General features: G+C 52.8%; 1 protein-coding gene across 6 annotated transcripts in view; it reads right to left on the bottom strand.

The window, feature by feature from the left end:
• Positions 1 to 13646, bottom strand: part of DYNC2I1 (dynein 2 intermediate chain 1) — a 44925-nt gene that overhangs the window by 3833 nt on the left and 27446 nt on the right. For 4 of the 6 annotated variants that reach the window (XM_067747610.1, XM_067747612.1, XM_067747611.1 and 1 more), the window contains 11 exons: positions 12757 to 12868; positions 11960 to 12051; positions 10570 to 10699; positions 8779 to 8951; positions 7880 to 8042; positions 5150 to 5263; positions 4991 to 5052; positions 4562 to 4613; positions 3444 to 3504; positions 637 to 736; positions 365 to 496 (listed from right to left, as the gene is read on the bottom strand). In XM_067747610.1, the coding sequence (XP_067603711.1) occupies positions 365 to 496; positions 637 to 736; positions 3444 to 3504; positions 4562 to 4613; positions 4991 to 5052; positions 5150 to 5263; positions 7880 to 8042; positions 8779 to 8951; positions 10570 to 10699; positions 11960 to 12051; positions 12757 to 12868 (1191 nt within the window). Of the gene's footprint in view, positions 1 to 284; positions 497 to 636; positions 737 to 3443; positions 3505 to 4561; positions 4614 to 4990; positions 5053 to 5149; positions 5264 to 7879; positions 8043 to 8778; positions 8952 to 10569; positions 10700 to 11959; positions 12052 to 12756; positions 12869 to 13646 lie in introns of all 6 variants that reach the window. The other 2 variants (XR_010945741.1, XM_067747613.1) reach the window with 2 other exon arrangements.

Here is a 13646-nt window from a genome sequence, read left to right as displayed (position 1 = left end):
GCTCACAAAGGACACTGTCAGGACAGTCGTGGGCTTGCACTCAGACCCGCAGAGAGCAGGACTGACCTGGGCTACAGGAGACCAACACCCAGCCCCTGGGGTGGAGCGTCCTGGCCATGGCAAGTGTGTCACTGCACACTCAGACTGGTGGGGGGCGAGGGGGAACGCTCTGTGCCGTCCTTGTAACTCTTCTACAAGCCGAAAATGAGGTCAGAATAAAACGTCTGAAGAAGATCCAGACAACAGCCTCATGGAACAAGCTGTGCTGACCACACGGACGGGACTTCAGGGGACCAGACCCGAGCGCTGTGGATCCCAGCAGACGCTGCGAAAGAATCGGTGCTTAAAAAACAGGCGTTCTTACCAGGAATATCGGTTCTCCAAACGGTGAAAAGTCAATCACGTTCACCTTCACTGGCCTCATGCCCTGCTGCTGGGGCCTGAACAACCTGGGAGACACTCTCATGTCTTGTCTGGTGCCATGGCTGATGAGGCCCTGAAGGGAGAGTAAGGGGGGAACCAGGCGGGGTAAAGCTCGTATTCTTGAAACAATTTAATCAACATTCTGATTAAAGCAAACAGTAAGTTTATTTCCAACAAAAATACTTACGGAATGAAATCTAGACCGTTACTCACCGTGTCTGTGCCAACAACAAAGCGATTAGAGTCTGAAGGCAGAAATTTAACGCTCAGTGTCTGTGTGCAGCCCCAAAACTCATAACCTTTATGGGAAAGGCTGGAAAACAGCAAAGATGAACAGATGGGCAGTCTTGAAACTGTCAGGGCAGAGGTGACACTTAACACCGTCACCTGCCATCTGCCACTGGACGCGCTTCTAGTTCCTTTTCCCTTCGGTTACCATATGCTCTGCACAGTTCCTTCAGCCCGTCCTCTTGCTCTTTCTTCTACTGTCTAAGCCACTCTTTCATTCGCAGACTTAAATTTCAGAGACACCAGTTCCATTTCTAGAAATGTCTTTCTGATCGCACAATGAGAGACATACCCTGGTGGGTGTCCCTCACATGGCAGTGTCGTGACCCTCCCCATAAGCCTGGCCATGGACATGCCCCCCACAGGCAGCTGTCCCAGTGCTGACAGCCCCCAGGCACTAGTCTGCCCCACACTCGCTCCTCAGCTGCGGACCCCTGACCGCACCCCGACTCGGCTTCTGGGATTCTCCCGCTGGAGAGGCAGTGCGTCCCAGGGTCCCAGGCAGCGGTCAGCTGCAGCTCGCTGCCCAGCAGGCCTGACACATCCCTGGTCCCCACGGGAGCCAGCTCCCAGCCCCACCACCGCCCAAAAGCCTGCAGGCTGACTTGAAGCTCCACCCTTATTCTGGCACTTTCCCCCTTTTTTAAAAGACTGTATTTAGTGTGCTGTTGGTTTTCTACCTTGCACAGCGTTTGTACTGTAACAACCAGGGCCCAGGGCTGCTCCTGCCACGCTGCCCCAGTCCCGGGTCGGGGATCTGGCCCCTCAGTCTCTCCCCTCTCTTCTTACCTCCAGCCGAGATCCCCGCCTCGGGGCCCGCTGCCCTGGTCACCTCCACGCTGGGCCGACCAGGTCCCGCCCGTCCCGCCCTTCCCACCCCCAGGCCCCCTCCTCCCCCCTGGTCCTCAGCTGCACGGTGCCCCTCAGCTGAGCTGGACACCTGGGCGAGAGGCAAGCTCTCCCCGGTTCCTGGAGCCAGCCGGCCACCAGGTGTGCTCAATCCCACCCTTGACTGAGCCCAGCCCTCCGTCCCCACGAGTGCCGCCTGGTTCAGGCTCTCATCTCGGATCTCCAACCACCCCCACAGCAGCTCCTGAAGCTCTCCCCGAGTCCCCTCCTCTGTTCCAAGCTTACACTGCTGCCAAGTTCATGGTTCTAAACTGCAAACAAGACACACCCCTCCTTATGTAGAGTTCCGAGAAGAGTCCCCGTCACCCTCGAGAGAACTGTCTGAACCCTCGGCGCAGCGGACCCTCCTGAGGGTCAGGCCACCGACTCTACCCTTCTCCAGACAGCAAACCTACTGGCAGGTCTGAAACCGTCGGCGTCTTCATGCCTCTGGGCTCCCTCTGCCCGGGGCAGGCTCCCTGACTCTCATCTCAGCCCCCGTCCCATGGCCGTCCCTCCTCCGAGCCCCCACTCAGCATGGCTCCCCCCAGCACCTCACGCGTGTGCTGAGCCACGGGGATGAGGAGACGTGCCACCAGGCCACTCTCAGGGGAGGCCTTGCTGCCCCAGGGGCCAGGGGCACTTCACCCAAGGTCCCCCTCCTCCCCGGAATGCCCGTGTTCGGGGCCTAGGGAGGGAGGCTCAGGCCTGGCAGGGGGGCTCTGGAGAGCAGCTCCTGCTGAGCCCCTGGGCCAGGCAGCTGCCGGGGGGCCTGCCTCTCAGCCCAGCCCCCTCGCCGCCACCCCTGCCGGACACCGACCCCAAGGCTGCAGTGGCTACTGGACACTTGTCCGCACTTAAGGGCCCTCCCTGAGGGAAGAGGCACCACGAGGCAGCCGGTAGAACACACGCCACTCGGCAAGTGTGCGGACACGGTCTGGACAGATATTTGTTACACCCGGACCTGGGGGGGCAGTGCCACGCGTTTAGCGGGGAAGACCCAATATCAGCTACGGGTGACACTTTCCTTTAAAGAGCGTATGGTTACGTACAGGAGAAACTAATAGTTACAAGCTAAATGCAATGCATGGTATGAAGTGATGCGGCCGTAAGGGAGGTGAGAACGGTCTCACAGAAATTCAGTGGGCCGTCGGGGGCCACCCGTGGTGGGGTCTGCAGTGTATGAGATGGGTTTTTTCAGGTAACTCACTCCTTGTCATAATTACACTGAAATCAACGGCAGGTGATTTACAATCATGAAGCATGTATGAATTCACTGATACAACCCAGAGGTGTTCTGTCTGATGAGGAAAAGTCAGGCTAATATCAAAGCGTTTTCCAGGGTAAATCACAGGCTGATAGCTAGGCCCTGACTGCGGTGAAAAGATGAGAAAAGACATCTTCGGGAACTAAATTAACATGAAATATATAAATACCACAAACAATATTCATACATCTAAGATTTTTACATCATATTAAGTTATTTGAGTAAAAACAGAAACCGAATTTCTGAATAAAACTTTCATACCAATGCTTCCAGTTCCTGAAACTTGTCTATTTAACTTCAGGGTTGTATTAAAACTGGATGAAAAAGAGTCAAATCGTACCAATTCATAAGATAGAAAATATTTTAATCAAAGAAAAATGTTAGCTCTATACCTGGCAATTGCATTTATTACTTTGATTCATTAATAATAAACTAAGTAGCAAATAAACTATTTAGCAAAAATACAGTGGGGGAAGTTAGGGTTCTTCAGTGCCAGCCTGGCCATGCCTTACTACCTAACACTATTTCCTCCTGTGGGAAACAGGGCTTTGTGAGCAGGGATGCGGCACAGACCTACCTGTCGCTCAGCTGAATCGCGGCACTGTGCACCAACTTTATCCTCCCTCCAGGTAGTAAACCTACAAACAGAGAAACCAGAAATAAATGCACCTCGTAAGACAAGTTAACCAAAATCCAATTACATTTGCCTGGGATTATTTTTCATTGCTTCAATATCTGTGTTAGGAAATAATATAAAAATGCAGATTGATGAAGAGTGTTCTGTCCCTCACGCAGGGGAGGTTCCTGCAATTGCCTCAGGATATGAATTAAGAATTTGCATTTCAGGGCCTTAGGGGAAGAGCGTTGGTGGAATCAATATCAAAAAGCCTTTACATTTTTAGATTTGATTTAAAAAGGGAAGTACACTTAAGCAAGAAAAGAAAAAAAATCAATATTTAACAAACTGCCAATTCCCCACAGAAACCCTGTCCTGTAAACATCCTCCCGCGCTGGTTTCAGCTCGCCATGCAGGTGTGGAGGCCCCCTCCGGCCCCTCTAGCCCCGTCCGCCCCGCCTGGTGTCCCACACCCACGGCAGCCCCTGCTCACAGGGAGCAGAGCGGATGCTGCACGAAGACGAGGCTGAGAAGAGAGGCCCCTCAGGACCGTTTCCACCGCATCCTTTCTCCAGGAGAGGGGGGTCCACAGCACCGGCCCCTCCTCATTTCAAGAAGTCAGAGTGACTCTGCTCCTATTTTCTGGCTGGCTCTACGGGGGTGCCCCCGGCCCAAACAAGGTGAAGGGGCCGGTCATTAAATAAGCGGCTGGAGCTGCTGAGGAAGTGCAGGCGGGCGGCCCCTCGGTGCCCCAGCCCAGGGCATCGGGACAGCAAACTGCCGGCCGCAGAGCCCCCCCACCCCCGGTGGCTCCAGTCTCAGAGGTCTTGGGGGTCACACACATCCAGGCCTTAGACACCGAGTCTCGGGGACGCCCTCAGGGAGCACAGAGCAGATGACACACACGGGCCTTCCGTGACAAGGGCATGCCTGGTCAACAGCCGACAGGTTATAAAATACACAACTTAATCTTCATTTTCCATGCAGCTAATCACTGATTCTTCAAAGCGGTTATCGGTATCTTTAATCTTTATTGATTTTAGCAACCGTTGATTAAACTGTTTTTATTTAATAGTTACCTAAGTCACTTACTGCACCTGCAGTATCTGCTTTTGCTAATTCAACCACCACCTGAAATAGAACACTGAAGATGAGTATCAGCACGTGTAATAATCGTGAAACAGTCTAAGCAAAGCGAGCTCTGATTAAGGCACTAAAAATTTAATTGCTCCAGAAAAAAGACTAGCGTTTAAAAGTTATAAATTCCCTTCTTCGACCTGTTCCTCTACACTCTGTGACCGGTCAATGCCCTGTGCATCCTCCGGCCCTGACACTGCTCCCCTTTCACTCCCACAGGCATGCCCAGCAAGCCCGTCTCGTCCTGGTTTCCCTGCCGTAGCTGACTGCATGGTCGCCCCTGCTCCGCACACATCTCCCCCTGCCACCCCGACCACAGAGCACCGACCACCACGCAAACCCTGGGGTGAGCGCTCGCACGTCCGACTCACCCACACGTTGAGAACCCCACTCTCGTCCAAGGAAGCAACGTGGAAGGACAGGCCTGCTGGCTCTAGTGAAGACAGAACCGGGGAAGCACCGGCTCATAACCAGGAAACCACATCTCACAACTTGAGCTCAGGATTTTATGGAAGTGAAGGGTCACATACCTTCTTGAGTAGAAAACGGTGAAAGCACACAGCTCTGTCTTTTGCAGACAGACCCTGCAATGGGTTCTATTGCCTGGAGGGGACTGCGGTGGTTTACAGACGTCAGGACACCATCTGGGGATGAAAAGCACAGGCACCACATGCACGTAGTGAGTCGTGGAATACAGTTAACATTGTGCAGGGACAGGCACATCTTCCCAAAGCACAAGGCCACGCGGACCACAGCGAAAGGACACGTGCCATGGCTCTCAGCATCACCGAGGAGCAGAGGCCGCAGACCTCGTCACACTGAGAGAGGCGGGCCCTGTGTCTGCACGACGGCAGGTACAAGGATGGACAGAGCGGGTTGGGGGCTCTCCACGGCAAGAGGAAGTCGCAGAGACAGAGCAGAAGCTGGGGCCTCCCCGGCTGCGGGGGAACGGGGGTCTCACAGCCAGAGCAGCACAGGGAACGGGGAGTAGGGAGACTCGGGAGCTGCAGGCTCACCACCCCCACCAAGAGCAGCACCTTTAAAGAAACGACACCTCACGGTCCAATGGAACAGAGCTCCTCTGACCTGGCATATCCACCTACAAAATGTCCAGGAGTAGAAAAGAACAGACAAACTCCACACAAAGCTACCGAAGGAACTCGAGAGAAAATGCAAATGAAAGCATTTCAACCCAAGAAAATTCCCCTCCAAAAAGTAAGCATGAAACAGAAGACCAAAATCCAGCACTCCAAACTACATCACATCTCTTCAAAAATACATTTGGAAATGTATTTAAAGCACGTAAACAAACAAAAACACCTGGAATCAGAAACCCAGAACAAAAATGGATTAAAAAACGTCAAAAAAGAAAATGAGAGTTGGGGCTGAACTCAGGAAAGAAACTGAAGAAAAAGACAAAACGGTCTCAGGATGAAGAATAAGTGACAGGGTTTCAGATTCAATGAACTTGAGGGAGGCCAGCTGAGGAAGGGGTGTCCTCTGGACCTGAGGTTACTGAAACTTCGCAGCTTTTAATGACAATGTTTAGATGGCAAAAGAAAACGAAGGCAGCATGTTAATGGAGTAATTAAGTTTAAAAACTTAAGAGTTTTAGTGTTTTGAACATGGTGGTGAATTCAAAGTTTAATTAGTAATATCAGCAGCAGTTAGAGAACACACATTCTTAAAAGATATCTTTTCTAACAGCATCAAACCCATAAGGTACCTATAAACTCATACATTCTCAATAGTGGCAATTTCACCCCCAAAGCGGCAAAAATTGGTTGTTGGGAGACAAAAGAAACCTTGCCCTTTTATGTATAAAACACAGATGTACTCAGAGAACGTATAGAGATACGCAGTATATGTGTGGCGCTCCAGGCAGGGGCGATCAGGCTCCTTGGCGAAGAGGAGGCACACCCAACACGCCTGACACAGGACTGCGTCCAGAGCATACAAGGCCTCGGAACAACGCAACAGTAAGAAGCAACAAATCAATTTACAAATGCGTGAAAGACCTAAACACACCCCACTGAAGACAGACGGCAAATAAGCACCTGGAGACGCTCCGCATCCCACGTCCTCAGGGAAACACAAAACAAAACCTCGAGACACACTCGCACCCACCAGAAGGGCAGGAAGTCTGCCGGCCCCACGGGTGAGGACGTTCAGCCCGTGGCGCCTGGGGTGCAGGCTCCAGTCCTGACCGCCAGCCACGGGAATTAACCAGGAGCCCGCCCACCAGCCGGCGCAAAAACCCACGTGGTGCCCAGCAGAGGACCCTGCCCAGAGAAGGAGGGGTGACGTTCTGAGCCCCGCACAGCCGTGACTGCAGGCACATCTCCCGAAGGGACGGAGGCCAGGCTTGAAGGTCTGGGCCCTGCAGGGTCCCATCATTTGCCTTCTGAGAAGGTAAAACTACAGAGAAAAAGCCGACCCTGGGAACCATGAAGACGGGGAGACGCAGAGCCAGCTGTGTGTTGGGCGGGGGGGTGGGGGTGTCCCTGGGCAGGAACAGGGAGAAGGACGCTGAGAGACGGTCAGGTCTGAGTGCAGGCCCTGCCCCGAGGTCACTGTGCTCGTGGACGAGCCTCCCACCCCTGAGCACTGGCAGGTGGGCAGAGACAGGTGCTGAACAGGTCACGTCCACAAAGCACTGAGAGAAAACCCCAGAACACAAGTGCCTACGCAGGGGCGGGCAGGGTGGGGTGGTGGTCGTGCTTGTCCTTGTTTGTGGTTGTGGTTGTGGTTGTGATTGGCTGTGGCTGGAATTGTAATTGTGGTTGTGGTTGTGGTTATTGTAGTTGGCTGTGGTTGGAATTGTAATTGTGGTTGTGGTTGTGGTTGGTTGTGGCAGCAGCCGCATTGGCATGAAGTATTCACAGGAGTCTGACTAGGGGTCCTGGCAGCTCCAGTGGTTCTGGTTCCTTTTGACCCCTGAGAGGCCACTACTTCTCTCCTTCAGCCTCCAGTGGGGCTGTCTGAGCCACAGGAGCGCACACACCAACGCACTTCAGACTGATTTAAAACCGGGCGTCATCTCACTGAGGACCTGAAGTCCCCAGAGCTAACAGGACAGAGTGCTCCCATCACCACTGCCGCTGCCCGAGTAGCTGCCGGAAGGAGGCTGTTTCTCCTGTTTATCACAGGTCTCTTTTGCTCTTAGGTCAGAGCCGTCCTCTGGATGACCTGCAGGAACGATGCAAAGGGATCTCACGGCTGCTCCGGAAGACCCTGGGCTGGCAGGCAGTGTCACTGACCGGTGGAAAAGGTTGCGGTCCTGAACGTCCAGAAGCACCCGCTCAGCTTCACGTAACGATGGATCCTGGCATCTTCCCTCAGATCCCACACGACCACCGAGCCGTGCACGGTCCCAGCAAACAGCAAGAAGGCTTTAAAGGGGCTAAAGCAGCAGCACGTGACCTAGAAGGATGCACAGAAAGCCGGAGCTGACACGTGGAGGCACCAGTGCCCGTGGACCTTCCACCTGGAAGCCAAGCGCGTCTGCCTGTCGTCTCCCCGGGTGACGGGAGGGATGGCGGCTGCGGGGCGTGGCCACGGTGCCTCCGTCCAGCCCCATCAGGTGGCCCAGAAGGGCTGATCCCTCTTCTGCCATTTCATTTTCATCCTGCATCACAGTAAGTTGTTGTTTTCAAGCCCCCAAAACTGATACCCATAAAGGTTATCCTTCTCCACAGCTCTGGAGGAAATCGACGACTCTGAGGTCAAGGACCACATGACTAGAAACACATGCGTAAAAGGGCAACTCTTCCACTGTACCCGCGTGGTCGTCACACCACAGCCCCACTAACCAGGGGCAGGAAACACACGAGGCCAAGGACCTGGAAAATCTCAGGCACATTAAGAAAGCTCTACAATATCCGGACCAACTGGAGCAAGCCGGGAAGCACACTTCTGGGATCCCAGCGGCGCCAGAGCCCATGTGTCCATTAAGTCACAGGCACGACAGTGCTGAACGCCAGGGACTGAGAGGCTGCGGTAACCTGGCCCCTCCGTCCAGCTGGTCCTGCCAACTAGGAGTTTCTGCACCTCGTCACCCTGCACACAGCTGGGGCGGCAGGGACAGAAAGCAGTGGCCTTGGAAGCCCTCCTGGTGCCTGCCCTCTGCTAGTAACACCACGGCTCTCCCGGGCTGTACCTTCGACTCGCATATCAGGACCTTCTGGGGCCCCGACGGCTGCCAGATGTCCCACACGCAGAGCACGTATCTGCCATCCAGCAGGGGCGTGAAGGCTTTCCCAGGTGGCCCGTGCACGGACACCACCATCCGCCTCTGAACCTGAGAGGCATGCAGGCAGGATACTCTCCGGTCTGAGGATAAGACAAGAAAAATGTTTCTGCATTTAGTGATCTGCCAGAATCCACGTTAAACTAACACACTTCAGATAATTCAGATACATTTCAGCTTAATGAAGAAATAAACATGGTCTTTCAAAGATGCCCGCACCTGAAATCGGGGTTTTTACAAATGGCCAAGCTCGACTTGAAAACGTCCAAGTTGGCCTCGTTTGCTAGAAGCCACCCTCCTCCACACTCGGCACAAAGCGGCCTGGGACTCCGCTGTCCATCAGCTACTCCCACGGGCCCGCAGGAGCGCAGGTGACCTGGGTGGGGCATCACAGCTGCCCCATCAGTGCCTTCTCCCCCAGCAACGGGACCCTGCCTGACACCCATCTTCCTCCTGATATCTGTCCCTCAGACACACTGTCTGTTCCCCTCGTTCGGTCCACTTACAGAGGCAGGATTTCTGTCTGTCTGTCCACTGTGGCCTGGGACACTGCAGACACTCCTGAGTATCTGTGGCACCCAGAGAAGAATGAGGGGGCCACCAGCGCCGCGCGTTTCCTGGCGATGGTGGCATCGAGCGGACTCTGTGAGGGTCCCGGGTCACTCCCTCGGAGCTCAGCTCCAGGTAACGTGAACCAGGCCCAGGTCAAGGACACCTGCCGTCCCAACCTCCTCTCCCGTTACCTCAAAACTCACTTTACTAAAACAAAACACAAGAAAAACCTCCACTCTGCCCACACTCGGAACTAAGGGGCAAGTTCCGGACAACACCCGTGCATCCTCTGTCTCTAACTAAGGGCTCTGGAACAAGCACACCCGGCCCCCAGCCCCGGATCTGTGAAGCTGCCATCGCTCATCAGCTCCTGGAGGAAAGGACTGCTTTAATTCCTGTTTCTTGGGCTGCAGGGGGAGGTGGTGGTGTGGACAGCTGTATTTTGAATGCTATAGATGCAATGATTTATTGTTTTTCTAATAGGATAACTCTTACCTTTTAAAAACAAAAATACCCTCAAACAACATGAGTTTTTTAAATTAACAATGCCATTTGTGTTAATCGTCAGTGCAGAGGCAGGGATACGAATCTAGATCTCTACAGCAGGCAGGATAGAGGAACTTCTAGAACAAGCGGCACCAATGCACCGGGTCACGCAGGCCCAGAAGCACCCGGCACAGCTGACTGCGGGGCCCCTGCACTCCTTGCCCTTCTCCACGCAGACCAGGACCATGGTTGCCACCCAAGCCCTCACCAGACACTTGTTTTAAAAGCAAGGAGGCGACCCACTTAAGCAATTTACACTTGGTCACGCACACGCAGTTTGTTTCGTTTATGACCACATGCGGTTACACTCCATGTGTGACGACACGGGCTTCACTTTGGTGGATTTTATGCTCTGTAACCATGGATCAACTTAAATCTAAGTCAACGCTGGGCTAAGTTAACCACACGACTCCCACCTGGACGCTCCCTCATGCCGCTCCCACCGTTCCTCTACCCGTGAGTGCCCGTCATTCCTGTAACACACGCGCTCGAGCCTGCAGAAGCTGGACCTCCGCTCCCTGTTCAATAATCCCCCTGCTAACACAGGGTGTAACAGTAAGGGTCACTGCCTCAACGTCAATGTTGACTTTGAGGACCGCTTACTTTGAAGGAACGGCAAGCTGGTATTCAGCTGCGCGGAGCTATCGCTGAAGCGCAGGAGGCAGTCCTGCGCCCGGGGTGTCCAGGTCGGCTCCGACGCCACCCGGTCCTCTTCAAGCAGAACCGCAATCACCTTCCAAAGACACAAGAGCAGTCCTCCTTCAACACTCTCAAATGGACTCATCTTACAAGATAAAACAAAGCACTACCTAATCTTATCTGTTTCTTAAAATAACTGCCTAAGTCCAAGATATCGTATAAACGGACAGAATGAAATTATTTTGTCCTTTCCACACAATAATAGAAACTACCAGGTAAAGTTCCATTAACATAAACTCCAGAGCCATTATTTAACATTGGATGTTATTTTTCATAGTAAACCTTTTGCTAAAATAACGGGAGTGGGGAAAGGGACCCTCCAGCTTTTCTAGAAGAAATAGGGGCATGGAAATGCCACCTACAGCACCACGTCCTGCTCACCGGGCTGCGGTAAGGACCCAGTGTGACAGCAAATCGCCGTCACTGCCCTCATGGGTCGTGGGTCACACTCAGGACGACGATGGGGAAGAGAAAGGTGAGGTGGACTCGGGAGAGGTGCCCACTGAGAACAGACGGGACAGGGCGGGAGGCCCAGCAGCGAGACCAAGGTCTCCGACCCCGGCCGCCCCTGCTTCCTGCTCCAGCCCACCTTTCCTCCACGTCACCGGCACCCGAGCGTGTGAACTCTCACTGAGAGCAGCTGATGTCACGTGCAAGCGTGTGAAAGCACGGTCGTATCTCGTAAAGCACAGACGCTCCGCAACGCAGCTCGGAGACCAGCCCCAGGCGTCCAGCACAGGGCTGAGGACAGGCTCATTCTGAATCTACATGTCAGGTTCATGTGTATTATACTTATCGGTGCTTTATACTTGAATTCTGAGCTGATGTGGAAACAATACGAGACAACTGAAGAAACACAAACGCCGACCTTGCACTTGATGTACTGAGAAACATTACGGACCCTGATCCTCTTCCTCCAGGGGCTCAAACAGAAACACCCACGCAGGACCAGGATGGTGACCGTGGTTTGCTTTGACATAATTGAGGGGGGGGTGGCGGGGCTCAAGAGGTGAAGGGCTGCAAGCTGGGACCTCTGAAGCACGCGGCGGCCACCTGCCGCCCCTCGACCTTTGTACGGACTTTGAAGATTTCCATAACCAGTTTTTAAAGTCATGAGTTTACTAGTTTCAAATACCCTAGATGTGTGCTCACCTTGCTGACTTTGTATGTCTGTTTTTTAGCCTATATTCATTTTAAAATGCAAGCAACCAACGTTACAGTACAGAATCCAAACATACAGACAGTGCCTGCAGCCACAGAAGCTGCTGGGGTCCCTGCCCAGGGCAGAGCGCACCTGGCAAGCGGCCCGGAGGAAGCTGCACAGGCGGGGCGTGTTGACCTTCGGGACGACGGCGGCGGCATCAAGGGGGCCGCTCCGCTCACTCCCTGAAAAAACAGCGCACATGAAACCAGCCAGCGCGACTCTCACAGTCACGGTCGCACATGTCAAAGGGCGTACGAGCCAACCAGGAGCCCTGGAGGGGAAGCCAGGGGGTTCCATCTCATCCTCTAGATCGCCTCCTGATTTCTCAGAAGTCTGTAAACAGAATCCTACCTAAAGCATCAGTTTATCATGTATGTGTTACGTTTAGGTGTGTTATTTTCTTAGGATGAGGCTTCCCTGAGGAAAGGGAGTAACAGAGGTAATTCCTCAGAAGGAACAATCCACCACCAGTAAAGCAATATTTAGCACATAAATAACCGAGGAGGGCCCAAGGTGAGCAGAACTCTGCATATTCCAGGGGCTTCCATCTGTCTTGATATGACATACCTGGAAAATGTACTTAAAGATGAAACTTCTCTAAGAATGAGAACAGACTACCCCAAATTAAGAGCAGAGAGTGTTCTAGAAGCCCATCTGCAAAGTGCTGGTTTGGCGCGTGGGCTCTTTCCTTTCCGTTTAGGAACAAGTGTTGTGAACCCTGATCAGGGCCCAGCCCAGGCCTCCAGCTCCGCGCAGGTGCTAAGGGTGGTGTCTGGAAGAGCTCTGGTGTTTCCACAGCCACGTGGTGATAGCCACCCTCGAGACGGAGGAAAGAACAAGAAAGGGAGTGAACACAACTCCCAGGGTCGAGAGCAGAGGCTGGTTACCCCCAGACACGGCCGCGCCTTCCCCTGGGTGCTGGGTCCACACTTCCTGAGTCTCAACTTCTTCAGTCTGGACATTCCTGTCCACGTTATCTTCGTTATACTGAACGTAGGCCTGAAAAACAAAGCTGGGCTGAATTAGCCTTGGCTCTCAACCTCAGAGCCATTTCTCATTGCTGAAAACAACTAACAATTTTTAAGTTAATGACGACAGTCTTCTAGTCTGTCAAAAGTAAGCATATGGCATGAATAACAATCATGCAAAGACTGGTTGTGTCTTAAACATTTGATAAATAGGGGCCTAAATTTCAAAAGCGTTTTCAAAAAGTCACAACAAACAATTCAGCTCTGGCTTGAAAAGATGATGACCTAGTCCACCAACACCCTATTCTCTTAGAACACAGCAGCTTTGCAAAAGCAGACACAAATTTATTTATTTCAAAAATGTACATGCTTCAGCAAAGACAGTTTTGATACTAATAGCTTTAAGATGAGGAAAACAAGCAAAAGAAGTTAGATAGTCTGCTCAAGGTCAGAGTGAGTCAGCTGCAAAGCCAGGGTTAATCAGTCAGCTTCTTAAATTTCCCCCGTGATCTTCTCCCCAGTGAAAGATTACTGACTGATATATCCAAGAGCATGTTGATAGGTGCACTGTGGGGACAGAAGAAAAATGTCCCAGGAGATCCCTGACTCCAAGACTTCACCACCTTGGGAGGTGGACTGTCACACAGTCAACAACTGGAAGTACTACAGGGAAAGACAGGGCTGTGTGGGTCGTACTGTAGCAACCCTGGAGCCAGAGGACACAGCGTAAGTCATCGGGAAGGGGTCACCTAGTTACCTAGAGGGCAGGACAAGGACAGAGAGCAACAGGCAGGTAGATGGCAGGAGAG

Source organism: Pseudorca crassidens, chromosome 8 (assembly GCF_039906515.1).
Source record: "Pseudorca crassidens isolate mPseCra1 chromosome 8, mPseCra1.hap1, whole genome shotgun sequence".
Classification (NCBI taxonomy): Eukaryota; Metazoa; Chordata; class Mammalia; order Artiodactyla; family Delphinidae; genus Pseudorca; species Pseudorca crassidens.
This window is presented reverse-complemented; position numbering and strand designations above follow the sequence as displayed.